Source organism: Poecilia latipinna, unplaced genomic scaffold (assembly GCF_001443285.1).
Source record: "Poecilia latipinna isolate Pla-1442-1.1 unplaced genomic scaffold, P_latipinna-1.0 Scaffold926, whole genome shotgun sequence".
In the NCBI taxonomy this organism is placed as follows: domain Eukaryota; kingdom Metazoa; phylum Chordata; class Actinopteri; order Cyprinodontiformes; family Poeciliidae; genus Poecilia; species Poecilia latipinna.
In genome coordinates, this window is record NW_015113542.1 from 214681 (window position 1) to 229994 (window position 15314).

The 15314-nt window shown below is 39.2% G+C and overlaps 2 protein-coding genes across 4 annotated transcripts in view; one reads left to right on the top strand and one right to left on the bottom strand.

Moving 5' to 3' along the window:
• Window positions 1-4435, bottom strand: part of exoc6b (exocyst complex component 6B) — a 90094-nt gene extending 85659 nt beyond the window's left edge. Inside the window, exon 1 of one of the 3 annotated variants that reach the window (XM_015049094.1) lies at window positions 4213-4433. In XM_015049094.1, the coding sequence (XP_014904580.1) occupies window positions 4213-4301 (89 nt within the window). In that variant the 5' untranslated portion in view covers window positions 4302-4433. Of the gene's footprint in view, window positions 1-4212 lie in introns of all 3 variants that reach the window. The other 2 variants (XM_015049096.1, XM_015049097.1) reach the window with 2 other exon arrangements.
• A 489-nt stretch (window positions 4436-4924) lies between these two features.
• On the top strand, window positions 4925-14052 carry tkfc (triokinase/FMN cyclase). The gene is made up of 17 exons (XM_015049099.1): window positions 4925-5024; window positions 5553-5742; window positions 6824-6928; window positions 7017-7204; window positions 7329-7407; window positions 7686-7775; window positions 8561-8595; window positions 8686-8770; window positions 9033-9122; window positions 9899-10015; window positions 10318-10437; window positions 10970-11107; window positions 11178-11284; window positions 11904-12010; window positions 12085-12118; window positions 12227-12319; window positions 12975-14052. The coding sequence occupies exons 1-17, from the start codon at window positions 5010-5012 to the stop codon at window positions 13128-13130; spliced, it is 1749 nt and encodes a 582-aa protein (XP_014904585.1). The 5' UTR covers window positions 4925-5009; the 3' UTR covers window positions 13131-14052.
• The last annotated feature ends 1262 nt before the right edge of the window (window positions 14053-15314 follow it).

Sequence of the window (15314 nt, forward strand, 5' to 3'; positions counted from 1 at the left end):
GGGTTCGATCGAACCCAGGTTAAGAACCACTGATCTAAACAGATCGGCAGTGGTGCTGAAAGGTATTGCAGGGAGAACAACAAGGGCACTGCTGTTCAAGAAGCCTATGAAGTCTCCCTTACACCTTTCACAGGTCTTCTCGCTGTTCAATAGCATATCCATGTTTCCACCACTAGAATTTATCCAGTCTAAAACAGCTTCCAGAAAATATGAAGCTTGATAGTGGTTCCCCAAATCTGACGAGAGTTCACTCTCTCTCAGTTCCACCTGAACTCGGAACATACACAGTGGGGAGAAATGTTTACCTGGACTGTGAACTGCTGTGTAGGTCAGACCAGCAAATAACGGAGTGGCTGATGACGACTGCAAGAACTTCTGGGGATTCTCCAACAGGCACTTTCTGGTAAAACTCAAGTTCAGTAAGCCTTGAATACTAGCGTTAATCCAACCATTTTTGGAAGAGTTGGAAAATGTGCAAATCGTGTCAATGTCGCTTTCTTCATTTTTGCTGACTTTGTTCTTTATGATATCTGTGGTTTCTGAAAGAACTTTCTCAACTGGGAAGATTTGAGAAAGATTGGCAAGATCGTACCCTACGACAGCGCTCTCTTCATGGGTACAGTCTTAAAACAGCCTTCATCAAAGCCACACTTGAATTTTCAGATTCAACTGTCTTCTTTTCAACGCAAACTTCCCCAGCCAGGGAGGTTTGCTTCCCAGTCGGGGAAGGATCATAAAGAGAATCGTCAAAAACATCGTTCTCAGAGAAGCAAGAGAAGCAGCCAGACGAGGAAGGATTGAAAAGAAAATCGTCAAAAACATCGTAGTCAACATTTGCTGCAACATTTACTGCTAGTACAGCGGCAGGTTGGTAAAGGCCACAAACAATCAGAGGACATCAATAATAAATGATGTTTTCCGCTTATAATGGACAGACTGCTGCTGCTATAGGTAAGACTACTGAGCTACAAAACATCACAGCTTGGTTTAATACAAAACAAGAAGTGATGATTAGCTGTGTGTGTTTCAAATCCGCATTTTTATGCATCAAAGAATGCATCTCTATTTAAAAAAACTTTCAAAAAACTTACCTACCTACTACATACGTTAGTAGGTAGGTTCGTTATCTGTATGTAGGTAAGTGGTAGGTTACCAGGTACCAGAAGAAGAAAAATAGGAACACAAGATGATTTTTAACAGCAGACCACAGTGGGAATAAAGAGAAGGCAGGTAAAGCCACCAGAACAGTTGGAAGTGTCAGAGTGGACGCTGCCAGGTGGACCAGGAGGGGAGGTAACCGAGGGCGGGTTGGTGGTGTCCTGCCAGCTGTTAGCATCCAGGCGATGAGGGGTATCTTGCAAGTAAGGAGGTTGGTACATAAGAAGGATGGTGGAAGGTTTGTTGGAAGGTTGGTTGGTAGGTAGATGGGGATTTTCCACAGGGAAATTGTAATTTCTGTCTTCCACACTGTACTCTTACATACATCAAACACTAAAAACATTACATTAAAAAACATTAAGACTAAAAATACATTAAGACTATGTAACTTGTACAAAAAATGTTTTTTTAACATATTTGTTAACATTATCATAATGTCATGACAGTATAAGAAAAGACAGCTTATCTGTGTAAAAATCTGATCTCCACTGCCTTTTCTAAGTGTTGCCAGTGTTCCCAGTACCAACTGCAGAAATACACCACTCAGTCCAAAACAACCAATCAGAGACAGGAGGCAGGTCTTAGGAGCGCTGTTAAATCACATGACAGCTTTACACAGCTTAGGTTGATCGGTTTAAAATATTAACAGAACTTCTTTATTTACATTTCTCTAAAAAGACTCAACAAGGAAGAAAAGTTGAAACCATCTCCAGAAGCTAACTTAGTCGCAATATAAACTGACCCAGAACATTTGTGGATCTATGTGGAGCAAGAAGTGGAAACAGCAAAACGACTGGGACAGAAAGAGGCTGGAAAAGATGAAACATCAGGGAGGGAGTCATCCAGCAGCCGTCAGCGTGGCTGAGTCACCCAGCGTGGCACCGAGCAGCTCGCGCTCAGAGGAATGTGGCAGCCAGAGGTGCTGAACCAAGATGTCAAGTTGTGTTAGAGCCTGGATGTATTTTCAGACTGCTGCTAACACTTGATGCAAACTCTAATCTCACAGAATAGGCTTTAAAATACTGCAGTTAGTTTTATAAATCACTGAACGGCTTAGTACCACAACACATTAAAGATCTGCTGCCGTTGTATCAACCTCCCAGACCTCTCAGGTCTTCTGGTTCTGGTCTTCATCCCCAGAACCAAACATGGAGAAGCAGCATTCAGCTTCTATGCATCACAAATCTGCAACAAACTTTGAGAAAACTGTAAAAGAGCCAAAAACACTGAGCTCATTTCTTCACCAAAGCGCCTCTGTGCAGACTATATTTTTGGACAAACTGCCTCAACAGGGAAAAAAACATCTAATTAATTACGTTGGAAAAGAGAAATGACCGTCGCATTGGAATAACAGGAAAAAATCCATCTCTGAAAAGCACACAGACACCTTTGATAAGGCTTCAATAGGCCAGTTCCTCAGCTGCATTTCCTCCCTTCATTCACAGCTCGTTTCCTCTCTGGACAATCAGAGCAAACACTGCTGGCCAAAGGCGCCGTCCGTCTTCTTTCCATTTCCAAAGAAGAGCCTGAAATAAAACTAACTCGCATTTCTAATGTTCACAGATTTCGTTCCAAAAAACTCAGTTCTGACTGAGTCAGTTACATGGTGTGGAAAAATATTCACGCCACTTGTAACTTTCCACATTTTGTCATGTTAACTTTGATGTATACCGGTGGGATTTTATGTAAAAAGCCAACACAAACCAATGCAAAATGGTGGAGTCAAAGTAAAAGGGTTTTGGAACATTTTTACAAATAAAAATCTGTGAAGTCTGCATTTCTGTTCAGCGCTAAACAGTCCAGTCAAAGCCTGAACTCAAATACAATCCATAATATGAGGCAACAATAAATGGATTCTGTTCACAAAATACCTACAAAACCCTAATGCATATAAAATTAAACATAAAAAAACTTTATTGATCCTAGAGGAAAATTCTAACTCTACCTATCCAGTTTTCTTCAAATAGTTGTCATAGATGCTAATTGGGCAGGAAAGATTTCCTGTAGCAGCCAGTACTACAGCAGCTCTGGAAAAGCCTCTGACTGAAGACACTATAAGACACTGAAGTTTATCCATAACGTCTTTTATTTTATGACTTGCTCCTCTTTACGCTCTCATCTCGATATTCCCCAGTCGTCATCAGAACAGAACAAACCTTATTTATCACCTTTTTTTAAGCATTTTTAAGTCACCGGTTCTGATGCTGCAAACCCAATAAATGATGGCAGTAGAACCAAATAGGCAGTGCTTCAAATTATCAACTAAGAACGGATGAATACAAATAAATGTCACACTTTGAGACATTTTGAAAACACCTCAAAATGTGGGAAATAGTTTTGTTAGGCTCTGTTTAGCAAAACAAGAACAGCATTCTGACCCAAATCAGGTCAAAACTACTAACTGGTTAAGAGTTTCTACTAAATAACAGAGCTACAGCATAAGAATTTGTGCCAATCATTAACAAATACTATATTTCATTACTTCAGTAACAAATATTTAGGATTTTCAATGAGTGACTGTGACAAAAGAGGCAACTGCACTTGACACTCCCTGATAAACTGCAGAGATTACCTGCTGCTAAGTCTAAAATAATATATAAAGCCTTCAAAACTTTTTCCCAAAAGGCTGACAGACAAAGACAGAAGCCCGTGATGACGCTTACACCAAACGGAGAGAATTAATATACCTATTAAAGCAGTATTTCCAATAAGTGTGAACAGAATGACAACTAGTTAGCTAAGGAAGCTAACGTTAGCCCAACGGTTGGTTTACCTCCTGATAAAAGTTACCAAAGTTACAGGACAAAAACAAGAGAGTCGGGTTTTGACAGAAACTTTAAGTCAGACAAGAGTTTCTGTTTAAGTTTTAACTCCAGAATGTATTACATAAAATAGCCATGTTTCATGTTTGCTAAAGTTAGCCGGTTAGCTGTCCGATAAAGGAAGCATATGTGTTTAAAGTTTTGAAGGCGCTCTCAGGAGCCGAGTGACGCCGAGCGTTAGACCATCTTCCAGCGGGACTGACAGGCACGCAGCCGCCGCAGGCTGACTCACCGGAGTGTCGGTCCGATGCAGTTGGTGTCCGTGCTCTCGATTTCCCGCAGGATGCGTTCGTGTTCGGCTGCTGTCTCCACGCTCGCCATCCTGCATGTTGCTGTGGACGGTTCCAAGCTGCGCTGAACGGACGGACGGGACTGCGGACAGGTTGGGAGGAGGAACCACACAGTGGGTTTAGGAAAACAGACAGGGCAGCCCGGGTGGGCGGGGACTCCATGTGTTTCCAACCTGTGGTTGCGGAAGGAAGGGCCGTGCATGTTTGGTGAAAAATAAAACAAACATTGTTGAGTTTCTTCTTGAAACACAAAATATCATATTTAAACAATTGTTGTTGTTTTTTATTATTAGTTTTTCTTCCATGTTTCAAATAATTTAAAAAAAATTACTAGTGAAGAGTACCTTATATTTTGACATGTTGATACCTCACCCCATGTATAGGGTGAGGCATCATCCCTATACATGGGGTTGATACCTATCAACATTTCACTATGGAGAAATGTTTAAAAATCCAAATGTTAGCATTTCCACTTTTTAAAATTAAAACAAGACTTTCTATAATTAACATATTTACAAAAAACCTATGACTAAATTTAGTCATTTTAGATTACAGATTTTTTACACACATACATAAATATAATTCTGTAAATGAACTGTGCAAATAATTACTCAATAAATAAATTTCTAAAGCGATTTTATTTTGAAGGGAAACTAACATCCGGCTTTTGCCTCTAAATCTCTCCGCTTTGACGCCGCTACGTCATCCTGCTGCTGCCTGTCGGGAGAAGCGACAACACATGCTAAACATGGAGGTAAATGAGTGAATCGGCTGTTTTATCTCCAGGACAGTGATGCACTGAGTGTTGATGAAGCTGTATCATCATTTAGTGAAGTCTTGTTGGATGAATGCAGCGTCTTGGTAACGTGGTTGAGCCAAGTCTGCTCTGCAGAACCAGAAGGATCAGAGTCCATTCAGTGATAAGCAACTGCTGCAAATGCTGTCATTTCTGAGTTACAAGAGTCGAACATTTTTACTTTTCATGCAATTTCCAAAAGTCGAATGTTATCGACTTTTGAAACCCGGAAATGTACTTGTTTTCCTAGAAAATTTCAAAAATTAATCTCAAAATGTATGAAGTTCTTTTGTAGAAAATATTCGCCTTTTTAAACTCAGAAATTTCAAAATTTTCTAGAAAATTTCTAAGATTAATCTTCTAATAGTTTACATGCATCTTCTCAAATCTTTCATGTCGTTTTAGTTTTGCAGAAATCCTCTGATCGGCTCCATTTGCATCAGTCCATCATGATATTTAGTTTGATAACAGGATGTTTGTTCCCAGGCCCAGAAGAAGTTGATCAACTCGGTGGATTGCTGTGTTGACGAGGCTCTGTGCGGCCTGGTCAGGGCCTCTGGGGGCCTCGCTCTGCTGAAGGGCCACAGAGTCGTGCTTCGCTCTGACCTGGACAGTCTGAAGGGCAAAGTGGGCCTGCTGTCTGGAGGAGGTTCAGGACATGAGCCGGCACACGGGGGTACGACCTTTTATTATGGATGACCTCTAAATGTTGGAGAAAAGAAAGTACACCCTAATCATTTCTGGAACGTGAAATTAGGAGTGCGTGATACATGATAAACGATACATCGTTTGTCATGTATCGTGATAAATTTCTTACCATGATAAGAATTTAGATTTATCCTTTTTACTTTGGATTTATTGGCACCGATTTCCTTAATTCTGGGAGATTGTTGATCAGCTGATAGTTAAATATGAAGCCGGTCTTATCCACCGATAACAATAAATCACAAGATAAATTAAAATGAATCATTTCCATTTGAACGATTTATTGTTTTTCTCTCTCTTTCTACCAAAAATTGGTTTTCAGTCTGGTGCTTTGGTCTCAACTTTTCCTTCAAGAATAGGGGGCTTTCTGGAAGGAAAGCCCCCTATTCCTTTGAATGAATTAAAATAGTTTTGTTTTAATTCATTTTATTTGTTGCTTGTGTTGTTTTGTTTATATATTTCGGATATTTAAAATGTTTTCCAGTGTTAAATGTTTATTAAAATTTAAAGTTTATCGAGAGGGGTTCTTACATTATTTAGCAAAATGGCAGATCAGGCTTTTTAAAGATTAGTAATCGATGATCGGCCAGAGAACTGCAATCGGTGCACCGCTTTTTATAGAGACGGCCACTTTACGCTGGGGTATACTTAATATTTTTTTATTATTCTTTTTTGGCTTCATATTTTTTTGGTGTTTTTAGTTCACTTAAAGTTAAATTTAAATAGTTTTAGATCGTAACTTGTAATATGTAAAACCAGAGAAACAGAAGAGGGTGTACTTTTTTTTCCCCACCATGACTGTATGTTTGCAGTTTGCTGGCATTTATATAGGGGTGTGGAGTCCCAGTTTAAAGTTGCTGGTCCCAGTTTAAAGTTGCTGGTCCCAGTTTAAAGTTGCTGGTCCCAGTTTGATGTTGCTGGTCCCAGTTTAATGTTGCTGGTCCCAGTTTAATGTTGCTGGTCCCAGTTTAAAGTTTCTGGTCCCAGTTTAATGTTGCTGGTCCCAGTTTAAAGTTGCTGGTCCCAGTTTAAAGTTGCTGGTGCGTCTTCAGGTTATATTGGTGCCGGCATGCTGTCTGCGGCCGTGGCAGGAGGAGTGTTTGCCTCTCCGCCTCCTGCCAGCATCCTGGCTGCCATTCTCACCTTACACCAGGCAGGTAAATCTGCTCTTCAGATATTAACAAATTTAGTTTTCAGATAAAAATATCTAAATTTGGAGTCTGACGCCGGTTTCTGGCTCTCCAGGAGCTTCTGGGGTCCTTCTCATAGTGAAGAACTACACCGGGGACCGGCTGAACTTTGGCCTTGCGGCGGAGCAAGCCCGTAACCAGGGGGTGGCCGTTGACATGGTGATTGTTGCCGAGGACTGCGCCTTCGACCAGCCCAGTAAAGCCGGCAGGAGAGGCTTGTGTGGCACCGTCTTCATACACAAGGTGGGTCACAAAAACATCTGAAAATCAGAAAGGGATCAGATAAAGGATCAGTTAGGAAAGTGTTTTTATTTAAATGTTCTAGACAAAATGAATAATAAATGTGTTGCTGTTGAACTGTGTCCAGCTGGCGGGGGCGTTGGCAGAAGAAGGCTGCTCATTGGACCAGATTGTTTCCAAGATGAAAGACGTTTTGAAAGGGATTGGTGAGTGTCTTTCTCTTTGATGTCCAAAGTGTGGCCCATGATTTAAGCTTCTCTTTCCTACCAGAAAAACTGACTTCTTCATTTGTTTACTTAAAATTAGTTGCCTGGTTTATTTTTGAGAAGTAAACGGTACTATTTTTATTTTTTGGCTTTAGTGCTTTAGAAAATTAGTTTTTGGCTCACATGACAAAAGATTTGGACACCATTGTTTTAAATCCTCTCCATTGTTGCTTGAGTTCGTCTTATCACTGTTAATTTCGTGGATTCTTGCATCACAGGCACACTGGGAGTGAGTCTTTCTCCATGCAGCGTTCCAGGATGCCTGCCCTCTTTCGACCTGCCGCCAGGAGCCATGGAGCTGGGACTGGGTAAGAGCCGACGACAGGAGGGTGGAGCGTTTGGTAAAACGTAGAGGAAGGTTTGAGGTTGCAGATCTGATGGACAGAGGTTTAACTTTTGATTCTATTCGTAAAAATCAAACTGAATGTAAATATTTTAGGGATTGTTATGAAACTGCTCCACCTAGTGGTTTAAAAATGCTTACAAAATACTTCACTTAAAAACTATTTTGTTTTATTTCTAGCGCTTTTTTTTGACCCTAGACTTGTCACAATAAAACATTTTGCTCATGATAAATTGCCCAAGTAATTATTGCAATAAACGACCATATTCAAGTAATCAATAATGACATAGTAATGCAAGTTTGCTCTCTCAAATTAAAAAATACTTGGTTGATCCTAAAAGGACATTATATAAAAAAGAGACCAATAAACTTTTTAATTCTGTAAAGAATGCTTAACCCTGGAACTGGAAGATATTTAAAATATCTGAAATGAAACACAACAACCAAAAACAATAAATAAAACACAGACACAACAGAAATCGTAAATAAAATGGATCATGATGTTTCTACGATCAAAATTCCCCTTCAAAAATATTAATCATCAGAATGGAAATGGTTGAAGTCATTTTAATTCATCATGCGATTAAATGAATAATGAGCTATTACTACAGGTTAAATTAGCCCCATTAATAACGAGGGGCCAATTGGCTCGACTCAGAAAATGTGTTACTGTCACTGTAAGCAATATTTTGCTTGACTTCTCCATGAAAAATTGAGTTTTAACTTGTATATGAATCTGTTGTCCATCAGGAATCCATGGAGAGCCTGGAATTAAGAGGTCAAAGGTCAGTCTGAAATGCTAACAATACCCACCTGCAGTTGTTTTTATTTTAATGTGTTAACCAGCTTTGTTTCTTTGGGTTCTTGTCTGTCAGGTGGCGTCAGCAGATGAGGTGGTGAAGACGATGATCGATCACATGACCAACCCAGACAGCCAATCACATCTGCCTTTGAAATCAGGTCAGTTTATTACATTTTTATTAGTTTGGTGGTTTCATTGGCATGTACCATATGGATGCTTGTTTTTAATTTAGCTATATATCTTTACATCCTCTAGTGAGTGGAGCCCCCTAGTGGCCCACCACAATACCCGATTTGTTGAGAACAAAACATCCTAAAATATGGTGATTAACGTCATGGCAGCTACAGGATCAGATGTTTTATGCCTTAGAGACTCTAGTCAATGAACTGCTTAGTAAAACTTGTTTTCTAATTATAACAGGTGACAGTGTTGTTCTGTGTGTGAACAACCTCGGAGCTTTGTCCTGCCTGGAGATGGCTGTTGTTACCCGAGCTGCCATCACCTGCCTGGGTGAGCAGAGACCTGCTTCCATCCGTAGCTATTCAATGAAACGTAATAGCAGTGATTTAGCTTACTATGCTAGCACAGTAACGCCATGATTTAAAATCAGTTCAGCTAGGGGTGCATAACAAATCACAAATTTATCGTCATCACATTATACACAATATTGCAAAGATTGGACTCATATAAACTGGTTAATTATTCAAGTACTTTGTATTTAGATTCTATGTTTGTACTATATTTGGGGACACTTGTTTTTAAGTGCAGCTTAAAAATTAGGGATGCCAGACCTTTCAGCGTTAAAGGATTTAAAACAAAAGGTCATAGATTTTTACTCCTTAAACTGATGTTTAAAGTTAAATTCTGTAAATTTAAGTTTATTCTTTCGGATCTGGTGAGGGCTAATGTTGATGAAAAAGATTTGGAAACAGTAGATTTCCGATGCAGTTTTTAAAAATGTATTTTTTGGATACAAGGGACACTAGTGAAGGATAGTATGGACCTCAAATGAATAAAATAATAAACTGTGGTAGATTATTTTGGTAAAAGAATCTGAAAAGTGTTTTTTTTAAGGCCAACTGGTTAACTGGTGATTAGTTAATATATCCTTATTTTGTGTTTCACTCACTTAAAATAGTTGAGTCGTTTTGGAAATGTTAAATATAAAAGCAACACCATCTTATCCTCTTTATTTTTAATGCTTTTGTTGAAGTTTAGGGGAACAAAATCAAGACTTTTGTTCTAACGGTTGTACGGAACTTTATTGGTGGTTTCCATGGTTACAGAGAGCCGTGGGGTGGTGGTTGCCAGGGTGATGTCAGGGCCGTTCATGACATCACTGGAGATGGCGGGAGTGTCTCTGACCCTGATGAAAGTCGACCCAGAAACACTGAGGCTGTTTGGTAAACACTGACGCACATAAACCTTTTACATCAGTATTTAAAAAAATAATCATATGGAAGGAAGAGTTTTAGGTTTAGGTGCAAATTTAAACTTTGTTTGATTTTATGTGCTTTTGCTTCAGAGTTTTCAAAAACTATTTAGAAATATTTTAGCAGGAATATAATTTTTTTTTTTTTTTACAAATTTAATTTGTGAGATATTTTTACATTTATGTAACTATAAAATTTAGTTAATTTATTAAGTTTAACCTATTTTTTCAGCTAACTGCTAACCAGTAAAGATCCTCCATATCTCTACTCAGATACTAAGACCAGCGCCCCCGCCTGGCCGAACCTCAGCACTGCAGCTGTGAGCGGAGGCAACTACATCACAGAAGCTCCTGTTATGATCACACGGCCACAGGACGACAAACACTCCCAAGGTCAGTAAATTTAGTTACAATCTGGGTTTATTTCACGTAGAAATATTGTAAATAACTTTTCTGCATCTAATGCTCCAAGAGCCTGGAAATGAAATTTAGACAAAGCTAACAGCAACAGGAGGAAAATAGACAAAATAAGTGCAGACATTTAGCCTATCCAGCCACCATGGTGCTGTTGTCCACTTCCAGAACAGAACTCCATAGTGAAGTTTGGTTATTTTTGATAATTTTGTGTATAAAACTATTGCAGATCCTGAAATAGGTTAACTGATTATTTTTGATTAATGTTTTAATGGTCTTTAACAATTTAGCTAAGCTCCCCTTGAACCATTTCTTTATTTGTTATGGTGTTTCTCACATCTTTTGAAATGCTTTTGCTTGAGTCATTGGTATAAATTTGTTTGTATGCAATTGTGTGATGTCAATTTATTTATTCAGTACTTATTTAAATCAAGCTAGCTAGCTTATGTTCCTAGACTAATGTATTATTTATATGTAAATTTAATCTTTTGCTGTTCTTTGTTTTTCCCAGGGCCTCTGAGTCCTGTTATGCACAAAGTTTTAGACAAGATTTGTTCCACTTTGCTGGAAAAGCAGGAGGAACTAAACTCTCTGGACCGGGCTTCCGGGGACGGAGATTGTGGCAACACTCACGCTCAGGCCGCTCGAGGTGAGAAACGACAACGTTTTTACAGGAGGAAAACAAAAACTGATAAACCATTAAATTGTTGCTCCTGCAGCCGTTCAGGAGTGGCTCCAGGATCATGTGGTTCCTGGTTGCCCGGGGCGACTGCTTTCCGTCCTCGCTGGATTGGTGGAGGAGAAAATGGGCGGATCCTCAGGAGCTGTACGGCAAGCTGATTTATCACTGTTTTCAAGTACCAAAAATGTTCAGTATAGAACAGAGGTGGGCAACTCCAGGCCTGGAGGGCTGGTCTCCTGCAACTTTTATATGCATCTCTACTTCAACACACCTGAGTCAAATAATGAGGTCGTTAGCAGGACTCTGGAGAACCTGACTGCACTTAGGAGTTGATTAAGCTATTGGATTCAAGTATGTTGGACCAGGGAGACATCTAAGAGTTGCAGGACACCGGATTGCCCACTCCTGGTATAGAAAGAAACAATGAAGCTGAAAACTTGACAAACATGAACAGTAAAACTGATGTTAAAGACACTTCAAATTTTAATTAATAAAAAATAAATGTTCTTTTTCAAAAGAATAAATTGAGTAAATGCAATTCTTACAGTTCTTTAAATTGTCATTTTATTTTTCTTTATATAAAATAAAATAACAGCAAACCTAGGACATGAATCATTTCCTTGACAAACCTAACAGATATAATCTGAGATTGATAGTTTGATTATGTGCTAAAATGGCCTGCCATAGAGTGCTTTATGTATGCAATTGTGTTAAAATTTTACCAAACAATCTCAGATCAGTTCTTATTTTCTGTGTTTTTCAGCTGTACAGTCTGTTTCTCACCGCTGCGGCAGGTCATGTGACCGAGGGGAAGACCGACGGCGCCGCCTGGGCTGCTGCAGTGCATGCTGGGACACAAGCCATGAGAAGGTGCCCAGATAACTTACATCATCTAAACACATCAGTCTAAACAGACTAAAGTAAAAAATAATGTCTTCCTTCAGATATGGCGGTGCTGACCCTGGAGACAGAACGATGGTGAGAAATGAGGATTTATGATTATATTTATCACTTATCATGATGTAATTTACTGTTAAACCTGACCCTGTTTGACCTTTAACCTCTGCTGCTGTCCTCATTCTGCAGCTGGATGCTTTGTGTCCGGCTGCTGATGAGCTCATGAAGCTAACTACAGCACCACCTGCTGGACAAATGGCTGTACTACATGCAGCTGTGGAGGTACAGCAATTACAGACGCTTTTCATGTGCATGCACAACAATAGAGGGTAAAAAGACGATTCTTTTACATGCCATCCATAGTCGTGTTGAAACTGTAGAACAACTGTGTTAGCAAAATGAAACCTGGAGATGTAGGTGTTATTAATTTAGTGCAGTGCGCCACAGCAAAAGGGAAAAATACTGCAGAAAAACCATATAAGGACAACTCAAAACCACTCTTATTCTTTTCTTCTTTTTTTTTTCCCTCTGTCAGTTATGCTACAAACAGATCTGTTGCCATGGCAACTGACTGACAACAGCTCCACTAATGTATCAGGATTTAACACCAAAACACACAAACATTTTCCACACAAAGAACAGAACGTTACAGTATTTTGTTTTTAACTGAACCGAATTCCACAGCACATCTACACGCTAGTTTGTCAAAGTCAAGCTAGCATAACTGACCTACTTCCCTCCACCTCCATTTCTTTTTAATTAAAATGTTTGCCTGACCTTTTTATCTAGTGGTTGTAGTGTTGACTATAAGTAGCAAAGCACTGTGTCTCTTTATCTTTTATATATGAAGCGTTCATTTAAGATTTTGCGCATTATGTTGACAATTTGACGGCTAAAACCAGTCATCTCCCCTTTATCTTCTCTTGTGACTCCTCAGAAAGCAGCTGCGGGTGCCGAGGCGACCCGTGACCTCACAGCGCGGGCCGGGCGGGCCAGCTACATCGCCGCCGAGCGGGTCACTCTGCCCGACCCCGGCGCCGTGGCCGTAGCCGCCATGTTGAGAGCCGTCGTAGAAACGCTGCAGCAGCAGTGAAGCAAAACCCACGATGTTGGTAGAGATTTTTCACAGACGTTGATGATCTAATCACAGAAATCAGCTTTATTACTGTGAAATGCTTGTTTTGATATTTACTTGGTGGTACTTATGCCCTCTAAACTGTATCCTAATCATTCCTGTTTTTTTTTCTAAAATGTGAAAATATATCTGAATTGTGTCTTACAATTTAGACATCAACACCATCGTGCAACAATAGTTTTACATAAACAAAACAGTTTTTACTTTCCTGTTGGGCTAATTTTCAAAATAAGTAAAAATAAAAACAAATTATTTTTTTATAGAAAGTTTTGAAAACGACCACCTGCTGTGAGATGTTGCTTCGAACAAATGTGAAGTACGAAGTTAAGTCACTTCTGAGAGCAGTAGTGGTTAACTCAACCTTTACTGTTTTTGTTTTGTTAAAATTCAGATCAACTGAGACTTGAGATGTTGAGGTGTTGCTTTGTGTTATTTTGTTTTCATTTTTAGAAGACAAAGTGTTTGGATTCCAGCCAACATGTCAGACAAATTAATTTATGAGATACGATTGTTTTAAGTGCTCTGACGTTTCCTTCATTTTTCAGTCATTTCCATTTGAAATCTGGATTTTCATTTTCCATTAACTTCCATCTTTTTACTGTGTCTTCATGGAAAATGTGGGATGCAAGTAAACAAGTGTGATAATATTTGAGCTTACAAAACTACACTGTAAAAAATGTTTCTAGTTTTAGAGTTTAGCGTCAGACTGACTGTAATCGACACGGTGAGTTAAACTTACTAACATCTTCATCATCTACATTAAAAATTAAGTACTGACTCCATCTTACCTAGAAATTCACTGAAATTATATATTTTTGTCAAATAGTGTGATGACGTTCTCAACTGCACTAATAAAATAATTATATTTGCTACTAAAGTGTCATTTTTATCTGCTTTTACACCAGAAAAGCCTCTGTAAAGCACCTCGTCTGTAAACAGATATTTCAAGTCTTTGCAGTTTTTCAACAAGATTTATGTCGGGCCTTTGACTAGGACATTTTAACACCTTCATATGCTTTAATTTAACCCAATCCAACTCAGTTTGTGTGTTTAGGGCCATCTTGTTTCCCTGAGAATGTCAAAGGAAAGCAGTCCCACAGCATTATGCCGACACCACCATGTTTTATGCTATGGATTAAATATGCGACCTAAAGTGCAGGATTAGTTTTATGCTAAATGTCAAATGTTGAAAAGGTTTTGTTGTTTTAAGTAAAAGTACAAAACTTTTACTTCACAACTATCTGCGTCTTTGTTTATCTTGTAAAATGGCAACAAAACGCACGGAGGTTTTATGGTTGCAACGTGTAAAAATGTGAAACGTTCACGGCTGTTTGAGCCACGCTGAGATGCAGTGAGGTTGTTTTTTTTTTACATAGGAAATCAGTCAACAGCTGAGAAAACATCAGAAACTGATAGATTAAAACTAAACAGTCCTCTCTTCAGTAAACCTGTCGATAAAACTCGTCTTCTTCTGTCTTTGCTCTCCTCTTCCTTTTAACTTTCATTTCTTGGCGTTTCTCTGAACCTCCACCCGTTCACCGACTTCCTGCTCCCCACACTGAGCACTCCCACTCATGCACTCCACCAGCCTGCTGCATGACAGAAAGGCTGTCAGTTCAACAGACTGCGCTCCTCCTCGCTGCACGCAGACCACGACAAAGGTGAGTCTCTCCTCGCTCTGTGTGAGCCGTCGCTCTGATAAACCACCGTAACCCAACATCTCTGCTTCATCTTCAGGTTTATGTGGAACTTTTAAGCAATTTCTGAGCCATGATGTTAATCTGGGTCTTTTAAACTAACTGAAATGTTCACAATATTTGAATGTAACCAACAGAAAGAGGTTCATCTGACTGATCAAAATATTTTTTTTAATTGGATATTTACATAAAAAGTGAAAAAAATCCTTAAAATGTGTATTTTCTCTCCTTAAGCCTCATAAGGATGGCTTGAGTACGTTTTTAAATCTAAGAAAGGATGATGATGATGATGATGATGTGTGCGATTTAAAAGGAAGGCCGGAAAAAAGACTCAGGCACTAAAAGTCACCAAAGGTTTCTGACTTTAAACCACCAACAATGAGCCAAAAGGATGGTTTCAAATGGTTATGTCAATTAACTGTTTTGCAAAAATCCTATTTAATAT

Bases quoted from the DNA above. Each gene is read 5' to 3' on its own strand.
- tkfc (XM_015049099.1), top strand. The intron at 6,929-7,016 runs GTAAATCTGCTC...CTGGCTCTCCAG, and splicing joins TCTCACCTTACACCAGGCAG to GAGCTTCTGGGGTCCTTCTC. The intron at 9,123-9,898 runs GTGAGCAGAGAC...CCATGGTTACAG, and splicing joins AGCTGCCATCACCTGCCTGG to AGAGCCGTGGGGTGGTGGTT.